The following is a 23269-nucleotide window of genomic DNA, read 5'->3' as shown; positions in this document are numbered from 1 at the left end:
TTCCCTGTGGCGTGAGGTTTATATCCATGCGCAGAGCAAAAGAAAACGAGTCCGGCAGCACGGCGGGTATATAAAGCGGGCGCGGCGGAGGGCTTTCCTTTTCAGTTGTGGACAGAGCTGGTGATCGGAACATGTCAGGCGGCTCCGCGGATTATAGCAGGTATGGCGCGGCGTGCAAAGGCCTTGGGCCCCTTCCTCGTGAAGGAGCTCGGTGGGTTTAGCGGAGGCGGCCGGGGAGAGGAAAAGAAGAGAGAGTATGTTCCCGGGGGGTGGGGTGCCTGCGCGTTCGAGGCGAGAGCTCTTGAGGTCGGCTCGGCGCTGCGGTTATACAGCTTTTGTGCCCCAGATTCTCCTGCTTCTAGACTTTTCGGTCGCGTTTCTTTCATTACTCGCGTTTCGGCGAGGGTTTAAGTTCTATTCTTCGGGGTTTGCTTTTTCATTGCTGATTTTTCTTAACAATCCTCACCCCTGGAAAAAATAAAAAAGAAAAAAGCTATTTTTAATTTATTTGCGCATACTGAGCTACGTGGTAACTAAAATGTTTGAGGGCCTTGTTGAGGAATTTTGTTCTTAAACCCCTCTCCCCCGCCTGCCGTTGGTTCGCCCCACGTTTGCGGCCCTGGTTGAGGGCGAGACCATTTTCTCGGGGAGGGGGGAGGGCGCGGCACCCCGGGCGGCCGACCGGCGCCTTCCGCCGCCTGCGCGCAGTGTCCAATTTGCGCAATCCCAGGGGTGGAGCTCTCGCGAGAGTTGGTTAGGGCGGGGCGGGGGGAGCCGCAGCGGAGCCGGGAGCCCGCCCCCCTTCTCCCGCCACCCCCCTTCCTTCACAGCAGGCGCTGCGGCTAAGCTGGCTTAAGAGTGCGCAGCGGCAGCCATTGCACCTTTCCGTGGCACAACTGCGGGCCTAGCGTGCACGGCCCCGCCCTACAAGGATGCCTTCTTGAGGGGGGCGCTGTAGGCTGGTGTATGCGGTCGTTGTCTTGCCCGCTAGGTGTTTGGGTTGGGATTTTAAGTCAAGTCTGTTAACCTGGGGTTGAGCCATATTTTTCTGGTAGGTTTTTCTTAAGTCTGAGTGTTGCCGTGAGCCCCCCTGTGGCAAGAAGGGTTCTGTCACGTTGAGAGCTGAGGACTTGGGTAGTGGCACCTGATCCAGTGGGGAGAGGGTAGGAGTTCAGCCACTGGCAAAATACCAGAGCACCTGCTATAATATCTCACAGGTTTCAGATATGGCTTTTGGCAGCCAAGATGTCGACTTGCTTCTGCGTGTTAGTTGTTACTGTATTAACAGCTTGTTCTGTTTGGTGACAGAGACCATGGCGGCCCAGAGGGAATGGACCCCGATGGTGTCATTGAGGTAAGCACATGAGAACCGACTTTGAGAATTTAGAATCACTGACAAAGATCAGTGTTGGATTTAATATTTTGTATTTCTTCCTGTATTACAGAGCAATTGGAATGAGATTGTTGACAATTTTGATGATATGAATTTAAAAGAATCCCTTCTGAGGGGCATTTATGCTTATGGTTTTGAGAAGCCATCAGCTATTCAGCAGAGAGCTATTATTCCATGCATCAAAGGTATGTGGGTGATGGATTTATTACCAGCATTCCTTAATTGGGAAAATGTAAAATACATGCATGGGTGAATTATGGTGCAATTCCTATTTTTAATCCTTACTAAAAAAGTGATATGATGGTACACCATCTTTCGGGACTGACCTGAAATGGAGAGAACTCTTAATACTGATCACTTATTTCAAAGGGGATAAAATAAACTGGAAAACATGAATGACCTGTGTGGGAGCAGTAAACGTGTATCCTACTTTTTTTAGGGTATGATGTGATTGCTCAAGCTCAGTCAGGTACTGGCAAGACAGCCACATTTGCTATTTCCATCCTGCAGCAGTTGGAGATTGATCTCAAGGAGACCCAAGCACTAGTATTGGCCCCTACCAGAGAACTGGCTCAACAGGTATTGATAGTGTAGTTATAAAAAAACTGCTTGTCTGTTGCATAGGTTTCAGGTTTCACAACTGTGAGACAAATGGACTACTTAAGGGGCTGTAGGTAATATCCATTCAGAACCCTTTCTGTGTTGAGTCATGGAGGATATAAACTGGCTTCTGTCCCACAAGTTCTCTGCCTGCTCAAAAAACGAGTAGGTGCATGTGGAGGGTGTGCTGGGGCAGGGATGTAGGAGCCAGCTGCAGTGCTGTGTATACTTCTGAGGGGGCACCTTCAGCAGAAAAAATCCAAAACTCTTGATTAAAACAAAGCATACTTTTTTGAAGTTAACTTGAATTTGCGTACAGTTGTGCAACATGAAAACTGCGGTGTGCATGTGGTCACTTCTGTATTTTTGTGATGTTTTCCTGATGCTGTTATTGCATGTCTGCTTCACCTTCAAGGCTCGGTATTCTGTTTAACTAAGTGGGAATGTTTAACAAAAGCTTACAGGATATTTAAATTTCAGGATTAACATGTATCAGTAATGTGGGGTCTTAAGATGAAACACTGAACAGAGCCCAAATAGAATAGAAAGTGGATTATATAAACTTCCTACTGTCTTCAACCAGAATATATTGAGATGCCAGTGCTGTTGTGAAGATTTGTGAAGGTAAAGCTAAACACAGTAAATGAGACAGGAAAGATTTTTTTTTTTTTTTTCCTATAAGGCAGATCTGTGGAACAAGAACCTGTGATCAGAATGTTCAGCCTTAGTTCTACTGTGAGGACGGGTGAGGTTAGACATGTTTGAAGCCTGGCATATAGCAACGCACTTACATGCTGTTTTCATGATCTTTCTGTAAGTGCTTAATATGCAGACCTTAACTGTTTCAACTTTTCAAGTTTCCAACTGTTAAAAAGCAGAGTCCCTGCTTTTTAACTACTGCCAACAGATGTATTATAGTAACTTCTTTAGCTAGTGCAACTAGTGAGGACAAATATTTAAGTATGCCTCTGACTTCAGCTTTCTAGTAAACAACTTCAGTAATAAACAGTTGGGCAAAACCATTATTAGCAGCTCTCTGTTCTGAACATAAGAGACACATTGTCCTTGTTTGCTCTCTTGGCTTCCAAAGTCTGCAAGCACCAATGGTAACAGGGCTTAGTCTTCAATGTACTAGGATCTGCTGCTAACAGAAGGGCTTTACTTTTAGATTCAAAAGGTAATTCTGGCTCTTGGTGACTACATGGGAGCAACATGCCATGCTTGTATTGGTGGTACAAATGTCCGCAATGAAATGCAAAAGCTCCAGGCTGAGGCTCCGCACATTGTGGTTGGGACTCCAGGGCGTGTGTTTGATATGTTAAACAGACGCTACCTTTGTAAGTATGAATTTAATTTTGCTTTTGATAATAAATTTCAGTATAAATTTCACACCAAGTAGGAGCTTAAACAATACATTTGTTGTCATTATAGAGTTGTACTGGAAAGTTTAGTCCTAAAGGAGAGGTGTTAATAGAAGTAGTGTGTTTCTGAAACTTAAAGAGATACTCTTGTGGTTTTTTTTTTTTCCTTTAATAGCACCTAAATGGATCAAAATGTTTGTTCTGGATGAAGCTGATGAAATGTTGAGCCGTGGATTTAAGGATCAAATTTATGAAATCTTCCAAAAACTAAGCACAAACATCCAGGTAAAAAAACCCACCTGCGTGCTTAAATTGATAGATGCAGATTTAAAGTCTAGCTGAAAATCACAGAATTGTCTAAAAACTGGTATCCGTAAGAATGGGCTAACACAAAGTAATACATTGTAGGTTGTGTTGCTGTCGGCTACAATGCCAATGGATGTGTTGGAAGTGACCAAAAAGTTCATGAGAGATCCCATACGTATTTTGGTGAAGAAGGAAGAGCTGACTCTGGAGGGTATCAAGCAATTCTACATTAATGTTGAAAGAGAGGTTGGTATCAGTTGTACTTGCTTTGCTTGGAAGAGTTAAATTCTCTCACCTTCTTGTTATAGCACTGTGCTAAAATTACAGAAACCAAGGGTGAGCTTTGGTTTCTGTAGTAATGCTAGCAGAGTTCATGCAAGAAGAAGAAGAACTGCACTGGATCAAAAACGACTAGGGTGGACCTCTTTCTTAATGTCCGCTGTCCTGTGTCTTAAGATTTGGTGCAACAGTTGATGCAGAAGCCTTGATTAGTGTGTTATTCCAACTTCTCAGGTTTTATGGTATATAACTCTGCACTAGGGCATGGATAATTGGTTATGGCTTTTGATTTTTAGCCTTTGTTTGGGATTCTTGTTACGCCTGAACTGTCAGTGGCACGATGCAGTTCCTGACCCTCTCTGTTCTGTACAGGAGTGGAAGCTTGATACTCTGTGTGATTTGTATGAGACACTGACCATTACACAGGCTGTTATTTTCCTGAATACAAGGAGAAAAGTAGACTGGCTTACTGAGAAAATGCATGCCCGGGACTTCACCGTCTCAGCTCTGGTAAGGATTGATGCTTCCACGTAACTTCTGAGGTGGTGTGCATGTACTGAAAACCAAATCATAATGAGCTGTATGTGAGTCAAAAGCAGGAAAGTTATGATATAGCTGTGCAGTGCTGTATTATCGTTCCCCCTGCTTAAAGAAAAATGTTTCCTTCTATCCCTACCTGCTTTGTTCCCACGGCAGGTGGGGACGCTGGGTTTCATACATCACTTTAGTTTTGGAGGGCTGTCCCCATCTGGAGTATTGGAATTGTAGTATTTACAGGTTTTTTTTAATTCTACAGCATGGCGACATGGACCAGAAGGAGCGGGATGTTATCATGAGAGAGTTCAGATCAGGATCCAGCCGTGTCCTGATCACCACTGACTTGCTGGTGAGTATTCTCTTCCACTCAAGACATTTGTTTAAAGCTGGTGCCAAAAGCTTCATAATTTGGTGAAGGTTCTTGTAGCCTGAACTACTTGGAGCTTCTTGGAAGAGTAAAGACTACGCTCCACTATGGGCTACACAGTTGTAGTTCATCACTAACCATGTGGCCAACAAAAGCATGGGATAAGTAACTTCACCAATAGCCTGTGACTTGAGTGACTGACTCTGTATTGCTTTTCAGGCTCGTGGCATTGATGTGCAGCAAGTGTCATTGGTTATAAACTATGACCTGCCAACCAATCGTGAAAACTACATTCACAGGTTAGTTGCCTCTGTCCTCTACTTGGTGTGCAATGCTGAGTGTCATGTCCTCTGCAGAATTGGCACCAAACCTCACCTGTTTCTGTCTGTAGTCATTGCCAGTAACGGGGTGTCATGCATCCATTTGTACAGTAACTGCTAAAAAGCTAGCAGGAAACAATACCAGTGGTGCTTCAGCTTTAAAAAGCCCTGACTTGCACAGCTTTGATTCTGAGCAGAGGAAAGAGCAGGACTTCTGGACAATAAGGCAAAGCAGTGGGAAAATTTAGATATGTGATGGATTCAGTGATAGCTGAGATCCGAGGAAATTGCCAGCCACTGAACTACCTTTTGTCACATAGGTCATGGAGTAGGATTACAATGCCCATTTACTGACATAATATTTTGACAGCAGTGTAGCTCCATGTGTACAGGTCCTAGCTAATCTTCAGTTGCTGCTGCTGCTCGGTGACCAAACCTTAATACTGTTAGCAAACTAGCAGTTAAAGAACTGCCTCCATTTTTTGGAGGCCCAGCTGTGTTCAGGCTCTTAGTGCCTTCTGTGCTTTTTGTGGTTCCTCTTAAACAGCAGGATTCTTTCCTCTGCGGTGTGTCTTCTAATAGCAATTTGAGTTTTGTTGGCCTAAGTTTAGTTAACTGCTTCTAGTGACTGACCCTAAGTTAACTGTAATTTTTTACTTGATATAAAAAATACAGAAGTTGATAGCAGCAGCTGATGACACAAGACGGTGCTCAGAGGGTATTGATGTCATTTAGGAGGTGGATTCGTTATCGTCATAGTTTGCATAAAGAGCGAGTTGGTATTTTTTTTTGTCACAATTATTCACTAAGCTTTGTGAGTCAGTTTTGTATATTTAGCTCTTGGACAAGGTACTTACTGTGCAGTCTGCAGGAAGGTAGAACTGATGGTGTAACTGCACTGATGTGTGCAAGGGACCAACTTGGGCTTTTAAGCAATATTGGGCTTGGCTTTCTGTTAAACAAAAAGCAGAAACCCTATGTTTCCCCACTGCAGATAGTTACGTTTAATTAAAATTCTCAAGTTGAGTGTGCTGTCCTTGTTACTGGCTGTAATCGAATAAATATGAGAACAGTCTGGTTTGTGAACAAGAGCTCCTTTGGACGAAGGGTATGCAGGTACAGATGTATTGGCTGAAGAGGGGGGAAAGGTGCAGTCAGGACTTGATCCCACAATACCAGCCATTAAATTCTTAGTTTGCAGGCAAATGAGTAACCTTGTCTGCTCTGCTGCTCTCCATAGGATAGGCGCTATTTTTGTACTGCTTTTTTCTGACCAGATAGGACTTTGGTAGCAGCTGGTCCTGTAAATACAGCATAAACTGGCCAGTGGCAGATACCAGAGCACCAGCAGTTAATGATGAGTGGATCTTGCAAACATTTGCAGTGGATTAATTAATATCTGTGTAAACGCATTCTGTTTTTGTGCAGAATTGGTCGTGGTGGTCGTTTTGGCAGAAAAGGTGTGGCTATAAATTTTGTCACTGAAGAGGACAAGAGGATCCTGCGAGACATTGAGACTTTCTACAATACTACAGTGGAGGAGATGCCGATGAATGTGGCTGATCTCATTTAATCCCTGGGATGAGGTGGTTTGCAGTGCTCGCTGTTGCTGAATAGGCGATTCACAACGTGCATTGTGCTTCTTTCTTTGGGGATATATTGAATCTTGTCTCAATGCTCATTACGGATCAGAAATACAGAATTTTGATAAGAGAAGCGACTTCTTGTCGTGAGCTCTTGTGGGGAAAGCCATTGGCTTTATCCACTTTAGGGTTAGACTGTTGGGGTTGGGTGGAAAGTCATGGGGTCTGTAAATTTTTTCTTTATTAGAAATTTATTTCCTAGTTCCATAGAAGTGGTTGTATTAGATGTTCTTTATCATTTAATAATTTACTTATGGACTAAAAGATATAAGTGCTGTATAAAGTCAGCCAATTATGTTAAACTAGCCTACCTTCCTTTATTATATGTACTTACACTTCAGATTGAATTGGAAAGGCCTTTCAAAATCTAAACTTTTATAAGAGCATTAAAATGCATTTTTGTTTCGTATGTATTTATTCAATAAAGTATTTAATTAGTTGTAAGTGTGATTTGGACCCTGTTGCTAAGCCCCAGCAAGCAAGCAGTCATACTATTGTCTTAGTTAGGGTTAAACCCAGTAAAATTTGCCATATTGCACATGTCTTAATGAAGTTTGAATGTTCAATAAAATACTTCTATATTCACTTACATTGTAAATATTTGATTCTTCGGGGGCATCTCTCACTGGGAAGGTGCTATGGCTGTGTGATCAGGCTCAGTCTGGCATGGAAGGTGTAAGTGACAGTTGCTGCTGGGGTTCAGCAGGCCTGGCTCTGCACAGTTCTTCTGTCAGGGACAGTAGAAGATGGTGATCTTGAAGTGCTAGAGGCTGTTTCTGTGTGACAGTGTTACGGATGCCTGTCCACCTCCCTGAGCTGAGACACCCATCACAGTACGAAATGGCTGGCTTAGTACTCTCTACAAAAATCCACTGCCTGCATCATTAGTATGCACTACCAGGCCCTGGAACTCTGCTACGAAGGAAAGCAACAGATGCTCAAAGCAGCATCCATGAGAGAAACTGACCTAGAGATGCTCAACTACCCCCATGTTCTGTAGCTAGGCAGCAGATTTATAGTTTGCCAGCAAGGATAGAAAGATACTGTAATATGAGCCACTCCCTTAGAGGATTACCTCCCCTTCACCCCATGGTTTTTCTTACATAGCTTGAGGGAACTTAAAGTGTTGCAATAGAGTTAATAGCGTTTTGCGGTATTTAATGCTGAAGGAGCAGACAGAAATAGAGGCCATGCTCATCCTGAGGCCTCATGGTTTGTATGTGATTGCTTTACTGCATCAATACTTTCAAAACCAATGTCAACTAAGAGGAACAATTCATACTTTCTTCCTCTGCTTTCACCTGATGATGACTTGACTTCAGTATGTATATGCTCATTTTCTGATGCATTTACCTTCCCAGGTACAAGTCGTCAACAACAAACTGCAAAGCACCACTGTCCCCTCAGCAGCTAGAGAGCACTCAAACCTAGTGTGAAAAAAAACACCCAAATACTTCAGAAGGATCTTTTCCAACTGCTGAGCAGCCCTTTTATTGGAAAAAAAACACCAACCCACTACAAAAGCACCCAGACCCTTGCTCTAAGAACCTTGGCCACCTGTGAAAAAAAAGCTGCATGCTGCAGGAGTCATTAAGGGTTCTGTGTTAGCTGCTGCATCACCAAAGCACAGAGACTCATCAGCTGCAAGTATTCATCAGCGCCATCAGCCAAGCATTTGTCTACTTCCTGCAACAGAAAACAGAAGGTAGAAGCCTCTTAAAATGGTGGTGCTCAAGACAGCTGTCCCTTTAGTTACAATGGGGAACACCAGATGATGTTCAACTGTTGATCAGCAATGACACCTCTGGCACACATCACTCAGCCATCACACCAACCTGGGACAAACTACCTCCATCTTCTCAGGGAGGCCAAGCCATGACAGCTTACAGGAAAGGATGCACCATTTGCTCTGCAAGTAACTGCTAGGAACAACACTATTCACTCTTCCTTAGTGATTTTAGCAAAACCTCCTGCCATTTCTTCTTGGTCAAAATTTAGCAAGTTAATGAGCTCTTTGGACAGGGCATATTTTACACACCAGAACAAAACTCTGCAGTTTGCAGCTCCTGTTTTTTTTCCTTTAGGTGCTGGCTTAATTGCTGGTGCCAGGTGATAGGATGAGGAGTATGAGCCATAAACTAAAACACAAGAAGTTTCAGTTCAGTGTGAGGAAGAACTTCTTTACACTGAGTGTGGCAGAGCACTGAACAGGCTGCTCAAGCAGGTTGTGGAGCCTCCCTCTCTGGAGACATTCAAAACCCACCTGTATGTGTTCCTGTGTAATCTGCTCTAGGTGGCCCAGTGGGGGCTGCACTAGATGATCTCCAGAGGTCCCTTCCAACCATAACTGTTCTGTAAGCTCATCTTAATTTTTCCTCCCACCTTGTATTAAAACAAGCCAAACCCCTAAAACCACAACCACCACTCCACCCCAAAAAGAACCAAACCCCAAACCTACAAATCTCCTTCTTGAGTCCCATTAGAACAATATAATATGGCTAATAATTTACTTAGTTGGATTTCAATTTCTTCTCATGAAATTTCTTGAGACAAAAATTTAGGTTCCACCAAGAAACATTCAGAACTAAAAATCAAAGCATTTTGGGAGACAGTGTCTAAACAAGAATTAGTCAGTGGAGATGAATGTTGTTTTGTTGTGTTTTAACTCAGGCTACAGACTTACCGCAAGTTTCTCGACTATGACAGATTTCTGCTTGTCACTGTAATTTTCATTCTCAACAACAGCATCATGCAGCTGGTTTACAAGCTGAGCAACAGCGTACCCATCATTTATGAGATTCTGTGTCAGGCAGAGAGGAACACAGAAACAATTCAGCAGCAGAAACACCACAAACTGGAAGACTAATCTAAAAAGTTGTCTGAACTGAGACTGTACTGAAATGTATTACGGAGCTTTTACATCTTAGAGGATGAGCTGGTAGGTTTGTATGCAGTCCAGCATCCCACCTGACAGCAACCCCAAGTGAGTGCCTAGGAAAGACTGCAAGAGCCTGGCACGCACATAGCAATGATTTTCCCCAAATATTCTTCCAGCTTCTGACAATCTACATTTTGTGAGTTTGAGACATTTTAAGCATTTAACAACCTCCAATGAACCTGTCCAATCTTACTCTAAAATTAGGAAAGCATCCACAGCATCATGTGATAGTTTCACAGCCTTCACATTTTAAAGTGCCACCTACTTTATTTTCCTCATCCAGCAGCTGCCAGCCTCAGCCCCACAGAGATCTCTGCAGCCAGAACTTTTTTAATAAAATAAACCCCATGGCAATTAATGGTCACATTTATTTTTTTTTTTTTCCAAACCAGTAGTGCCCAGTTACAAAACCACCAAATGAGAACAGGTGTCCAGGAAGCCATTTATGCAGAGAGAAGTCTATGAAATTAGAAGAAGAGCTGGTGCAACCTTATTTTTCTGTACAGCAAAATATACACCTGCACTTTGCAGAAGCATGCATTCAAGTTGTGTCAACTGCATATCAAGCACTAATATTTGAAACAAAACCCCACCATTAAGTACCTGCTTGAGGAACTGGAGAGCAGTTCCAAACTACTGCATTAGATTTGATAGTGGTTTGATGAAACACTGTACCAGCTCTAAGGATTTAGAAAATCCATATCAACACATCTTAAGAGCAACACATTTTCAGACATCATGGCAAGTAAACGTGAAAGTGGAAAGCAGTGACATCTGCACAAACCATTCTAACATCTGCACAAACCATTCTAACATCTGCTGCCAGTTTCCACTCAGAATCAGAGGTCCTGCCAAAACCACCCGACGAGGCTCAGCCAAGGAAAAAGCAGGAGGCTGACCAATACCAGCTTTTTTCATATGGGCATGGAACGTTTCACTGGAAGGGAGAACATACTATGGCTTCCTCCCCTCTGTCAGAGACAACCCCTTGATTTAAAATCCAGTTCAAGACTGACTGAGCTTCCTTTAAACTCATGAGATGAGGAATTACCCATTCTTCAGAGCGAGTAAGAATCTCTTCTGTATTAAAGAAAACAGATCTACCTCTATGAAACCTTAGCTTATGCCACCTCCAGCAAGATCTATTTTAAGACACTGCAATTCGTAAGACAACTGTAATCACTGCTGTACTGTAACACTGACATGAAACATGTTAAAACTGAGGACTTATTACAGTTTTATTCAGATACTTCTCATCTAACGCAGCTTCTGTGTAACTAAGGAAGGCAGTAGTCCAGAGACTAGGCCAGTACCCTGAAGACAGTTGTAAAGCCCTGAGCCAAGCGTCTTGCTAGGAACTCCTACTCTGCCTAATTCAGCCTAACAGCTCCACATGTCATCAATTTAACTCACACTGGTATGGAATCTTATTTGCAACTTTGACAGCTCTTTTGACAGCTCAGAAGGGAAAGATAAGGGTACTAACGGGTAAAAGACACACTTCCTGAAATGTCAATCCTAACTGACCTGAGGCCAAACATTCTTCAGCCCAGCAACAAAGGATTCAAAGGGCAGCAACCAAGAAGAACATTCAGGCTAGAGCACCAAGAGGACTCTACCTTTGCCAGTGTTTCCAGTTTCTCAAATGAACCACTCCAGCAGACAGACAGCAGTTCATCTATTTTTTCTCTAGGGATGACCTGTAACAAGAAGTTACATTTCTTAATTTCAACTCTGTAAGCTTAAATTGAAGTTGATGCTACAGTAACAAATACAAACTGTTTCTGAAGGAAACCATTTTAGGGTTTCATTCCTCTACACACCCAATTACTTTCAAGCAAGTATATAACTAAAACTACCTAAATTCTAAGAGTCAAAGCTAGGCTGTAATGTTTGTCCTATAGTAGTGATATTAAAATAAGAACAATACAGTGATAGTGAATTGTCAAAGTCACCCTCATAAACACACTTATTCAGGACACTAAGTGGAGGGCCTACTTCAACAATTAGATCAGCCAGTGTTTTCAAAACTATTATATAACTAAGTGAAACCGCAAGTCATTTCTCTCCAGTGACACACCAGGGACATACTCAAAAAGCACAATGCAACACAATCAGACAATAAATCAGAAGAACAAAACTTAACACGTCATTATTTAGCTTTGAGCAGGGAAGCACTGCCCACCTTCTTTAGTCATTGTCATTCCTGTTGACTACCTAGACCATTTGGTTTCAAAGCTTCTTTATTTTTATCTTTTGGACTAAGTTCACTCCAGGGTCACAAAAGTTATGTACAACCAAGACCCTGAACTCTTTATGAAGATGTAAAGTTGGGTTCCTTTGGTTTTGTCATGGTTTAAGCCCAGCTGGAAACTCAGAACCATGCAGCTGCTCGCTCACTCCCCCTCTTCTTCCTCCCCCCAGCTCCCAGAGGGATGGGGAGGAAAATCGAAAGAATGTAACTCCCACGGGTTGAGATAAGACCAGTCCAGTAACTAAGGTATAACACAAAACCACTACTGCTACCACCAATAATAATAATGATAAGGGAAATAAAAAGGGGAGAGAATACAAACCACTAACCACCCACCGATACCCAGGCCGATCCGAGCAGCAATCTAGCCCCTTCTGGGTAACTCGCCCCAGTTTATATACTGGGCATGACATGCTGTGGTATGGAATACCCCTTTGGCTAGTTTGGGTCAGATGTCCTATCTCTGCTTTCTCCCGACTTCCTCTCCTCCCTGGCAGAGCATGAGACTCAAAGTCCTTGGTAGGAGTGAACATTACTTAGCAACAACTAAAAACAGCGGTGTTATCAGTGCTGTTCCCAGGCTGAAAGTCAAAAACACAGCACTGCACCAGCTACTAAAAAAGAGAAAAAATGACTGCTATAGCTGAACTGAGGACAGATTTATATAAGCATTATTCAATAATGGAATTTCATTCTTTTCTTTCGTATCATTACAGTCAACTTCTGCCAGGTTTCTCTGAAATTGTGACTCACAGATATCTGTAAGTGAAACCCAGCTCTTTCCTACAGCCAGATACACAAAACTGAATGAGAAGTTCACCAAGGAAGTTGTTTAAAACTGGTCTGTAAAACATGCACAGTTGCAATAGCTTCTGGTTCCATCAAAGTGAGAACCTCACAGTGCTCACAATTCACTACAATGGCAGCACCTTCAAGGGAAGTGTGTCCATCATTAAAGCCATTTATTTTTCAGCTCCTCAACTCCAGATCTCACCTTTCTTGCTTTAGAGGGTAATTGTTTTGTTGCTATAGGAACACCTTCAGGAAAGTCTTATTTAAATGTATTTCCTCTCAGGTTTCTCTTGTCCCTGTCAATTTTATCTATGTCATTCTAGAAGAAATTTCTGCTGTTTTGTTAAAAAGCAACATCCTTGAAGAGGCGTTGTCACTGTGAACAGCATTAAAATGAGTTAGGTGTTACTGTGTTAGGTGAAAATGAGCTGCTACTGAAAGCTACTCCCCTGTGGTGCTTCTAAACCATATTTTGCAATGATCTATACTTATATACACCCACATACATATAAATATACACATATATAAAAGTGCCAAAAAGCTGTTCTAGTCCACTGTCCCACAAAAAGCAATGCATTTTGCATTCATGGGCAGAATATTATTTCAACTTCAGTTTCAATTATAAGACTATTTTACAGATTTCCATGACTTAGAGAATAAGTTGTTAGAAACTTGATATATAATAAGTGTACAAAACCAGGCCATCTTTAAAATTCTGGTGGTATGTATTGGCACCATACTGCAATATGAATGAGTATAAAACAATTTTTTAGTCAAACTTTGAGCAAAAGTAGATACAGGTAGTCAGCAGACCTGCTACACAAATGCTTTCCAGATTAATTACAGGAGAAACCAAAGCATGGCTTACCCCAGCAATTTCAGTGACTATCTTCTCTGTGATCTCTTTCCCACCCATTAGGCGAGTGGCACTTTGAAGAAAAGTAATTGCTTTTCTTAAGTCCCCTTCTGACACTTTAACAAGGTATGACACTGCCTGGAAAATAATGTCAGAAAATGCCAAGTTATATGTTCACTGTTAATTAAAACACAGTAAGCTTTCTCAGAACACTGACTTTAAAACATCAAACAATGTCTAGAGCAGATGGTCGCAGACACACACAATACACAAGTTACAAAGCAACCTCTCTACTTTTATAAATGTGTGATGGCAATTTCATAATGAAGCACGGTTTAATGCAAGTATACTCAGCACAGAACAAAAAGCCCTATAGTTTTGCTTCAGTTTTCTCTGATGGACATTTCTCTGATTTTAGGAAGACTTAAAATTCAACCCATCTGTGGAAGGAGAGTAACATTTAAGTGAGGTTATATATTTCCTCTAAATACAATTAAGAAGTCTGGAAAAGTATGCTGACTTAGCCCCTTTCAGTGCAATGCAATTATGCACCGTATTAAGCAACAAAATTACATGGCAACCAAGAAATTACCTCATTACTGATTTTTACTTGTTCCTTCTCAGAAACATCCAACAGCCTCTGCTGTTGGATTTTGTCTGACAAAGGCTTGAAGCGGAATTTGGAGCATCGAGATGTTAAAGGTTCAATTATTCTGAAAGAAAGGAAGGTTAAGTGTCTGGTAAATGAATGCATGGGTCAAGTTCATACAGATAAAGCTATCAAGGCAGAAAAAGGCAAAATAACCTTAAACCCACACCTTTGTAAAAAATACAAGTTGAAACCTAAACATTGTCCTCAGACTCGTATTCACATAGCTACACCTCTACTACATCTCTAACTGAAAACTGCAGGTCAATCTCTCAGCAGGAGGGGGCAAGAAGAAACTACAGAAGAAAAATGGCAACAAATCCAAATAAGCTACAAATTCCACACATACCTGCTGATGTAGTTACAAATAAGGCAGAAACGCGTTGTTTTAGATTCTTTCTCCATTGTGCGTCTTAAGGCTGCCTGAGCTGCTGAAGTCATTGAGTCTGCTTCATCCAGGATTACAATTTTAAAAGGAGGACAAACTTTACCACTGAAAAATAAGAAATCTTTTATCCAGGAGACATGCTATGTATAGACCAAGCTAAAAACCAAACCAAACCAAAACTCAACCAAACAACAAAAACTCCATACCAGTGCAAACAGCAAGTCATAATTCATTTATTTTTACCTGACAAATAGAACATACTCAGTTAATTTTTTTCTGATTATGGACTGGTATTTGTAATAAAGGGGGGGACTGAGTTCCCATAGAAAGGCTGACACTTTAATACTACCAAATGTCCTCAAAAATATGTACTCTTAAGTTTCTTCTTTTAATAACCAATGCACTCTTCTTTTCAAAGCTTCCTGATTCCCAAAACTTCAAAGAACACTGCAATGGACTAATTTCAGTACATAAGATCACTTCTTGCCAGATAGTCCTGGCATGCAGTCTCTTTCTGCTACTTTCCACTGTTTTTTCCACACATATTGGCTTCACCCGCACAGGCCTTCTCGCCACCTTATGAAAGAATCTTGTTAGCATCTTAGAAACTAGCACCCATCTTGTAAGCAATGCTGCAGATTAGACATACTAGAGAAACAACTTCCACCAAAATTTACCCACAGAAGCTTTTCTATGGTACTCAGACTACATTTACAAAGGCAATTACCTATCACCAAATCCAGAAGACTTTTGGGGTTTTCCCTGTCTGCCTCTAACAGAACTGGCCAAATTTCCTCCCAGGTATTCAAACTCTCAACGTGAAATTACATTAAGTCAAAGCTTAGTCCAAGCACTCTGTGTTGCAAATTCCTGGGCAGTGCTGACTCATCATTTGTATTAGAATTATAAATGAAAAAGAACCACAGGCTTTGTCCTAAGCACTTACTCTGAACGGCTTCCAGATGCAGTAAGTTGAGCAAAAGCCTTCACTTTTTCCCGAATTACTTGGATTCCACGCTCATCAGAGGCATTTAACTCAAGGACTCTTTGCCGGAATAATTCAGGACTGCAAAATTTTTATTACAACATATTAGTTGTTAGTTCTTGTAATGACGCATTATAAAGTATCTCAATAACCCGTCTGGGCTTTCTGAACAGCAGGTATTATTTTTGCCGGCATTACTAAATAACATGCTTCATTAAAATACAGTTGAGGTATATGACTTTCCATTAGCTATTTTTACAATTGTGTCCCAGACTGTGAAAAACAATGAGGTGCAAAATTATACCAGTTATCGAGGAAAAAGAAAGCAGGAAGTTGGCTTCATAAGTTCAGAGCACTATATAGTATGCCTTTCTACTTATATGTTGTGAGCAACATGGAGGAACAAGTAAAATGCTCAGATACAGTCACTGGTAGGGCTCTGCCATTGCAATGCTACCAGAAAGAAATATCTATAAAGTATAATACAGACAGTATTTAGCAGCAAGACTATACAGCAGCACCTCTGATTTAAAAAACAAACCAGCCAGTGGATTTTAAGTTCTGGGAATTCAAATAGACGTAAAATGTGAAACACTCTTCCTACTATTAAAATAGAAGTGGTTCTCTCTAAAAAGCAACACGAGTCAAAAATTAAAAACGATGATGGGGGGTGGTGGGGAGAGGTACTAAAGTCAGAATTAGAATTAGACTTGATTGTAACATCAAACCACCTTCTCATCTTTTTTTTTTTTTCCTTTCGGGTCACTGAATTCACTACTCAAAACCCCCAAGCATTACAAGTGAGTTGATGAACGTACACATGCTGAATTTTAGACTCCCACTATTATTTCTAGACACAATTCAATGGTGCATAACAAAAAGACTACAATTCAGGCATTTTATAAAGTACTTTGAGATCTATGTGTAGCTATCAGCTTACTGAATATTCCATTAAAACTGGCATCCCTTTACAAAGTGCAGTAAGGTATATGCAAGCCATTTTTTTCATACTCTTTGTTACAGAGTTATATGGTTCTTTGAAGTGTTGTAAGTCTATATTAGTAACAGAAAGCAAAGACTTGTGACAGGACAAAAGAGAAAGAAATCTCATATTAGAGCTGAATTACAATGTGAAGGTACTCCTGAAAAAGACCTAGAAGCTACGTAAGAGCAGGCAATGGCCAGAGACACTCCATCACATGATTAGAAGACATGTGATAGTTGATTACACCAAAGCAACTTGATTCCAGCTTACCCGTAGAGTTCTCTAGCAGCTGCTAAAATAGTGGAAGTCTTTCCAGTTCCAGGTGGGCCATAGAACAACAGATTGGGAAGCTGAAACAGCAACACACCATTTTATGAAAAGCAAATAAACAAAACAAACTACAAACAGGAACACCTACTAAAAATCTGTGTACCTCATAGACCATAAACTATCTACTCTTCCTGGTAAATAATATCAAGTCTTTCACTTTTAGGTCATTACAAATAGTGCTGTAAAGGATGACAAATAGTTGCTGTTTATAACACAGCATGAACAAGCTGTTATTTGGTGTTATGTTCTATCAAATTTAATACTTCAGTTTATCTTTTATTTTGATATATTCCCTCCAGGTCATGTTTGAGATTACTAAAGCTTACAGGACTTACTGTTATGACTGCAGTGACATGCAGATTTATCCAAGAATGTCCTTGAAATAGTCTAGGTAATATTAGCAGTGCAGGTGTCTCAAAACTTGTCACATGTTAACTATCCCTTACTTTCTCAGCTCCCCATATTCAAGCCATGCCAAGAATTCTGTGCTGTCATTAACTTCAATAAATACAAGGTAGCTTGTGAATGCTGTAAGTGCAATGCAGACATAGCCTAACACTAATCACAGAGATGCTTGTAAGGACTGACTGGACTGCCAGCATAGGGCTGGCAAATTTCTACACCCATCCAAGGATTTTTTGAAGCAGGAGACCAGATTCTGAACCTAATTTTTTTAAGACATTAGGTTAACTGATCTTTCAAATAATTTAATTAATAACCTCAGCATGAAAAATAGGAATGTGTTAAAGAAACAGGCTGACACAGGAAGATCAAAGAAGTATAGCAAAGACTGCAGTAATGATTATAGGATGACATTTAGCAGCACAAAGCATAAAATCTCACAGTTTGAGAATACAACTAAATATCTGCTAGATGTCTGGAATTCATCAGGTGGAATAAATTAAAAGTTGCCAAAAGTCTGTCAGTCAGAGGAACAGTGTAAGCCTGTTTAACATAGTAGTCCTAAAATGTGCACTTTCAATGCAGATGGAAAATTACTCATACTAAGAGGGGGCTATTAAGGCTTAATCAGGAAAGCTACACACAGTTCATATCATCCTTAGCCAAGGATGATGAATCCAAACTGGGAAAGGTGATTAAAGGAGTAAAGAACTTATTTTATGGGAAGTGACTTTTTTTTTTTAAGAGTGTGATTTAGTTAGCTCAGCAAAACAAAAGAAAAGAGGGAATATGACTGTTCTCCATAAATATATCAGAGCAACACATAAGTTGGCAAAAATCAAATTTGTGTAAGTCAGTCATGACTACATGTTGGCTGAAATCAAGAAGCTTTCTAATTAGCACGGGAGTGCTAGCTTTCTATACTACAGACTTTCTATACTACAGCTTTCTATGCTATCAGACTGCAGTTGAAAACTGCTGCCTTTGACAGGGCGATGTTCCAGGTTTATATTCTTAGAACAAGAATCTAAGAGTCCCTCTGATCAACAGCAAAAAGACAAATCTCTCAGTTGGACTTGATTTTCAGCCCTTAATAAAGATTCTATTTTTAAAAAAGATCACCTAAATTAGATTAGAAAATTTTATGCTGAATATAGGAAGCAATGTAGACAGAATGGGAACAGCAAAACCAAACACATCCAAGTAGCAGAGAAAAATGCAGAAGTACACAGCCCATAATCAGAAAATGAAACAGAGACAGACCAGTTTGGTAACAAGCATCCCATTTTAACAACTGGGTAAGACACAAATAACAGATTCAGCTGTGTATGTACTGTAAAAGAACAGAATATTTTCAATCTTCCATCATTTTATAGCAAACAAATCCATTTCAAGTTTTGCCTACTCTACCAATCATTTCATTGTTTCCCTAGTTACTGAAAAGTAAACAGTACCTAGTGCAACCAAACACTTTTCCAAGTTTGATTACATGCCACAACAATTCTACTCCCCTGTACCTTTTAGGAAAGTTCCAGTGAAAGGAAATGTTAACTGAATGTCAGCTGAAAATTCACCTACCACTATGTTAGGTTAACACACTGCAAGGATAGGCATTTTCACGGAGATTCATAATTTCATGGCTCTATGCTAATTCGCATTTTACTAGTTCTCAAATCAAGCATTATCAGGTACCAAGTTTTAATAAGAATGTTTCTATTTCCATTAAATCCATACTTTATTAATGTTTGTTATAACTTGAATTATGCTTGTTTCTCACTAAAGTTATCACCAATATTTACACTACTTTTCCATCAAGCACAGCCTACTCCTTTATGCAACAGTGGCGGTATTTTTAAACAGGTTGCAACCTGATCTGGTTATCCATTTTTCCATGTCTGCCAGGCGCAAGCAGCAAACCTGCAGGCATCACCCTGCTTATGGGACAGTTACCGCATATCGAGTGAACCCCAATTACTTTTCTAGAAGTTTCAGCACAAGTGAAGAGAAAAATTGCCACAATAATCCTACCCCTAACTCTCTTTTTTCAGTCATTAAGATATCATCAAGTAAATAAAAACTAAAGAATACTATGACACTTCTCAGTTTGTTTGCAAAAAAAAAAAAAAACAAGAACAAATCAACAGTCCTGGAAGACAGAAATCAGCTTCTCCAGTTCAAAACCACTTAGACTCTGTTTTCCCCAGTTTCTACCAAGACAGATGCTTGCTATTACAAATGGAGATATATCAGGGACTTAAAAGTTCTGCTCCATTTAGCAGCTCCAAAACCAAGGCCTACAAATAGAGGCCAATCAACAAAGGACCCACTTTCCATTTTCAATACTAAGGTTTAAATAAAGCACATTACACAAACCTACAGCATTGTCACAGCTGTTTCTTTGATTTCACCAGATCTCCAAACTCAGTAAGAACTTTTGAAATAAGTACCAGCCACTTTAGAGTTTGAATTACACTTTTGCCTTTTTGACAGAATGAGTCCTTTCAAGAACTAATAAAAATATCCAAATTTTAAAAGTGTCAGATATATTAAAGTACTTCCATGATTTTGTTCTCAAATACCTTGCTGGATTTAGGTAGCTATGGCAAAATACAAAGCCTGTATTCATAAGCAGAAGTTGTAATTTGGCTTTTTAACTCAGGAGGCAAAAAGCCAACACAAGCATAAGAGGCTCATAATCTAAGAAACATTGCTGATCCAGAAGCTGTAAGGTTTTAAATAACTGTTGCTCAAAATAGAACTTCATAACCCATCACCTAAGCGATGTTCCACAACTGATACATCCAGACAGAGTAAGTGGCAGCACCTCCTTTCCTTAGCTGTTAGTAGTTCCTTACTAACTACCTTAACTGTACAAATACATAGTATATAGTACATAGCAACACTGCTACTGAAACACAAATTTCCATGGGTACAATGCTACACGACACGATCACATTACAACTGCATTCTCAAAGTAAATTGAATCTGGAGACATAGCTAGAGAAAGAAATTACAACAAGTCTTCCCAAGTTCTGTCACACAGGCTGCATTTTGGCTCTTCATGCTTAAGGTATTTCTGCTTTTGCAGGTTGATTAAATTAATATTTTTAGATAGAAATGAGCTCGTATTAGTCATAGTTCAAACCAGAACTACAGAGCAAATTGCCTTAAGGTAAAATTTTCAAATACCAAAGACTACCTGTGCATATAGTGCATCAGAGCACACTACAAGTGAAAGACTTCTTGAATAGAACTCTGAAAGGTCCAAATTGTTTCTTTTAGGTCTCTGCGAGCAGAAAGCCATGTCACAAATGTCATTTTCAGAACATCCCTACCAACCCCTTCCACTGGCACTTTTATGGCATTAGCAGTCCATGAAAACAGCAGCTTTTGGAGCACAAGAATGACTCTTCTAGGCGAAATGTGGAACAAAAACCAACAACCAAACAAAAAATCTCATCATGTATGAGGGGAAGAATTGTCCAGATCTGCAGAAAAGCACAGCCATCTCTTGGCTACCTATTTTATACCTCCCTTCAACTCCCTCTCACCTGGTTTGGAGGAAATAAACATTGTTCATACTGAGTATTTACTAAACGTTTATCCAAAAGCAAATGCAAGCATAAACAAAAGCAACTGAAAACGCTCTTAGGTCACAGAAGCAAACACTGCACTGAAGTCAGTGCAACTGTCATACTTGGCTTTTCAAAGCCAAAAACTTACTTAGAAACTTTTACCCCGAAACTCTAGAATCGGTATCTAAGTAGTATATAAAGTTGTAAGTATATACTGTTATGAGTGGCACTTAGAACTTAAACTTCCCTTATGACTAACAAGTGTGTTTTAGTTTTTAGCAGTTTCACAGAAGCAATGATAGATCACTAGAACTGTTTAGGAATGACTGGCAATCCAGACTTTAGTATGAAAAAGAAATTCCCCCCTTCTCTTAAACAGGAATGTCAAAAGTATTATCTGAAAAGTAGCATAGAGACAACAAAAGCCTTTCCAGATTTGAAACTATTAACAAGAAGTGAATCAAGTGAGTTTTTCCAGAAAGATTCAAACTACATTACAGAACTGACAATTTCACAACGTTAAGAGTGCTGGAAGCATCACAAATTTTATGCATATTTCGCAACACGCTATGAGGAAACCACTTAGCTTGTTCATAAAGTACCACTGGAAAAATCATTGCCTTGGTTTTGGCTGGGGTAGAGTTAATTTTTTTCTTAGTAGCTGGTACAGCGCTGTGTTTCAGATTGCGTGAGAACAATGTTGATAACACACCAATATTTTAGTTGTTGCTGAGTAGTGCTCACTCTAAGTCAAGGACTTTTCACTTTCCCATGCTCTGACAGTGAGGTGGGGCACAAGAAGCTGGGAGAGGGAGCAGACACCTGAACTAGCCTAAGGGCTATTCCATACCATAGAATATCATGTTCAGTGTATCAACTGGGGGGAATTGGCTGGTAGCTACCAATTGCTGCTCAGAGACAGGCTGGGCATCGGTCGGTGGTTGCTGAGGAACTGTACTGTGTATCACTTGTGTTTCTTTAGTTTTAGTCCTCTTTTACCCCTTTTCTTCTTATATTATTTCAATTATTAAATTTATTCTTATCTCAACCCATGGGTTTCACTTTCTTTCCCCAATTCTCCTACTCATGCCTTGGGGCAGGAGAATGAGCTGTGTGGTACTTAGTTGTCTGTTGTGGTTAAACCACAAAAATGACAACTGCTGAGTTAGAAGTTTTCAAAGTTTCTGCCTAAACACACTTATTACACTCACATCAGCACCTTCCAAGGACTTTTTCAGCACAGCAACAACTTCATCCTGGAATGCGACTTCATCCACATTTTTGGGGCGACTAAACAAGACATCAAATGCAATTTATTAGCTAACAGTTTCAGAAGAAAATAGAAATTGAGAAAAACAGCACTTCCCTTTCTGATTACACTAAGTACTGAAGAATTGAGAAGGTTTAGTGTGAGGTGTCTCTGCCCATGGCAGGGGGGTTGGAACTAGATGACCTTAAGGTCCTTTCCAACCCTAACTATTCTATGATTCTATAATTTCATAGTTGAGGTCAAAATCATAACAAGATTATCTGCCTAATGCCTCTGGTCTGTATTATTGAAGTGATCTAATTATTTGGGAAGCAGTTTGTCTATTTGTATTGTAAACACCTGCCTGAGCTGGTTTTAGAAGCAGAACTGTACTGCAGACTGCAATATTTTACCACTTTGTTAGCTGTTAACGGCTTCTTAAAACCAAAACATTTCCTACACTTTCACACCACGCCAGTGATGAAAGGGCACAGGGGCCCTTGACGGGGCAAGAGAAGCGTTTTCTGCTCACTAACACCAACAAGGGCTCTTACAGCAATTGATGGTGCTGGTTTTCCCCCATAACATAAAAAGTTAAAGCTGCTCTCCCAGGACGAAACACCTACAACTCCCTTTGCTACGCACTCATACCCTCTTCCACACACCCCTCCAGAACCAGCCCCACCCGCGATCAGCAACTGCACCCCCAGCCAGAGACCCCACCGCCTCAGAAAAACCCTTACTATTTCTCCACCCAGGGGATGGGTTTAGGCCTCTTGCCCTCCCCGCTGCACCCCGCTGCGCCGGCCGCACCCCTCTCCTTAGCAGTGAGGGGCTTGGTGCTGATGGTAGATGGGCCTTTGAGGAAGGCCTGCATAGCTCCGGCTGTCTCCTTCACCTCACCGCTTGCCCACCTCAGGCCAGCAGCCAGGCCGAACACAGCCGCGCACATACACGCACCGCACCACAACCAGTCACAGCGGCAGCTCCCGGCAGCTCCCGCCAGACCTTCCCGCCAACGCCTAGTGGTTGATCATGGCCATTCCTCCCAAACGCCCTA

The 23269-nt window shown here is 40.8% G+C and overlaps 2 protein-coding genes and 3 non-coding genes across 5 annotated transcripts; 4 read left to right on the top strand and 1 right to left on the bottom strand.

Annotated features, from left to right (window-relative positions):
* On the top strand, window positions 1–7395 carry EIF4A2 (eukaryotic translation initiation factor 4A2). Its single transcript, XM_062603129.1, has 11 exons — window positions 1–160; window positions 1309–1354; window positions 1446–1578; window positions 1833–1972; window positions 3162–3330; window positions 3530–3639; window positions 3763–3906; window positions 4312–4449; window positions 4736–4825; window positions 5063–5142; window positions 6592–7395. Exons 1-11 carry the CDS (start codon window positions 132–134, stop codon window positions 6734–6736), a joined length of 1224 nt encoding a protein of 407 aa, XP_062459113.1. The 5' UTR covers window positions 1–131; the 3' UTR covers window positions 6737–7395.
* LOC134155883 (small nucleolar RNA SNORD2) lies at window positions 1684–1753 on the top strand. The gene has a single exon (XR_009961759.1). It is a non-coding gene; the product is annotated as a small nucleolar RNA SNORD2 (small nucleolar RNA).
* Window positions 3954–4132, top strand: LOC134155881 (small nucleolar RNA SNORA81). The gene has a single exon (XR_009961757.1). It is a non-coding gene; the product is annotated as a small nucleolar RNA SNORA81 (small nucleolar RNA).
* Window positions 4533–4659, top strand: LOC134155884 (small nucleolar RNA SNORA63). The gene has a single exon (XR_009961760.1). It is a non-coding gene; the product is annotated as a small nucleolar RNA SNORA63 (small nucleolar RNA).
* An 875-nt stretch (window positions 7396–8270) lies between the features above and the next one.
* Window positions 8271–23173, bottom strand: RFC4 (replication factor C subunit 4). Its single transcript, XM_062602897.1, has 10 exons — window positions 22953–23173; window positions 22172–22250; window positions 16924–17003; window positions 15630–15749; window positions 14645–14788; window positions 14239–14359; window positions 13659–13784; window positions 11364–11444; window positions 9490–9606; window positions 8271–8492 (listed from the first exon to the last, which is right to left on the bottom strand). The coding sequence occupies exons 1-10, from the start codon at window positions 23159–23161 to the stop codon at window positions 8397–8399; spliced, it is 1173 nt and encodes a 390-aa protein (XP_062458881.1). The 5' UTR covers window positions 23162–23173; the 3' UTR covers window positions 8271–8396.
* Between the last annotated feature and the right edge of the window lie 96 nt (window positions 23174–23269).

This window comes from Pezoporus occidentalis, unplaced genomic scaffold, assembly GCF_034315485.1.
Source record: "Pezoporus occidentalis ecotype Australia unplaced genomic scaffold, CSIRO_AGI_Poc_V1 ctg8, whole genome shotgun sequence".
Lineage (NCBI taxonomy): Eukaryota > Metazoa > Chordata > Aves > Psittaciformes > Psittacidae > Pezoporus > Pezoporus occidentalis.
This window is presented reverse-complemented; position numbering and strand designations above follow the sequence as displayed.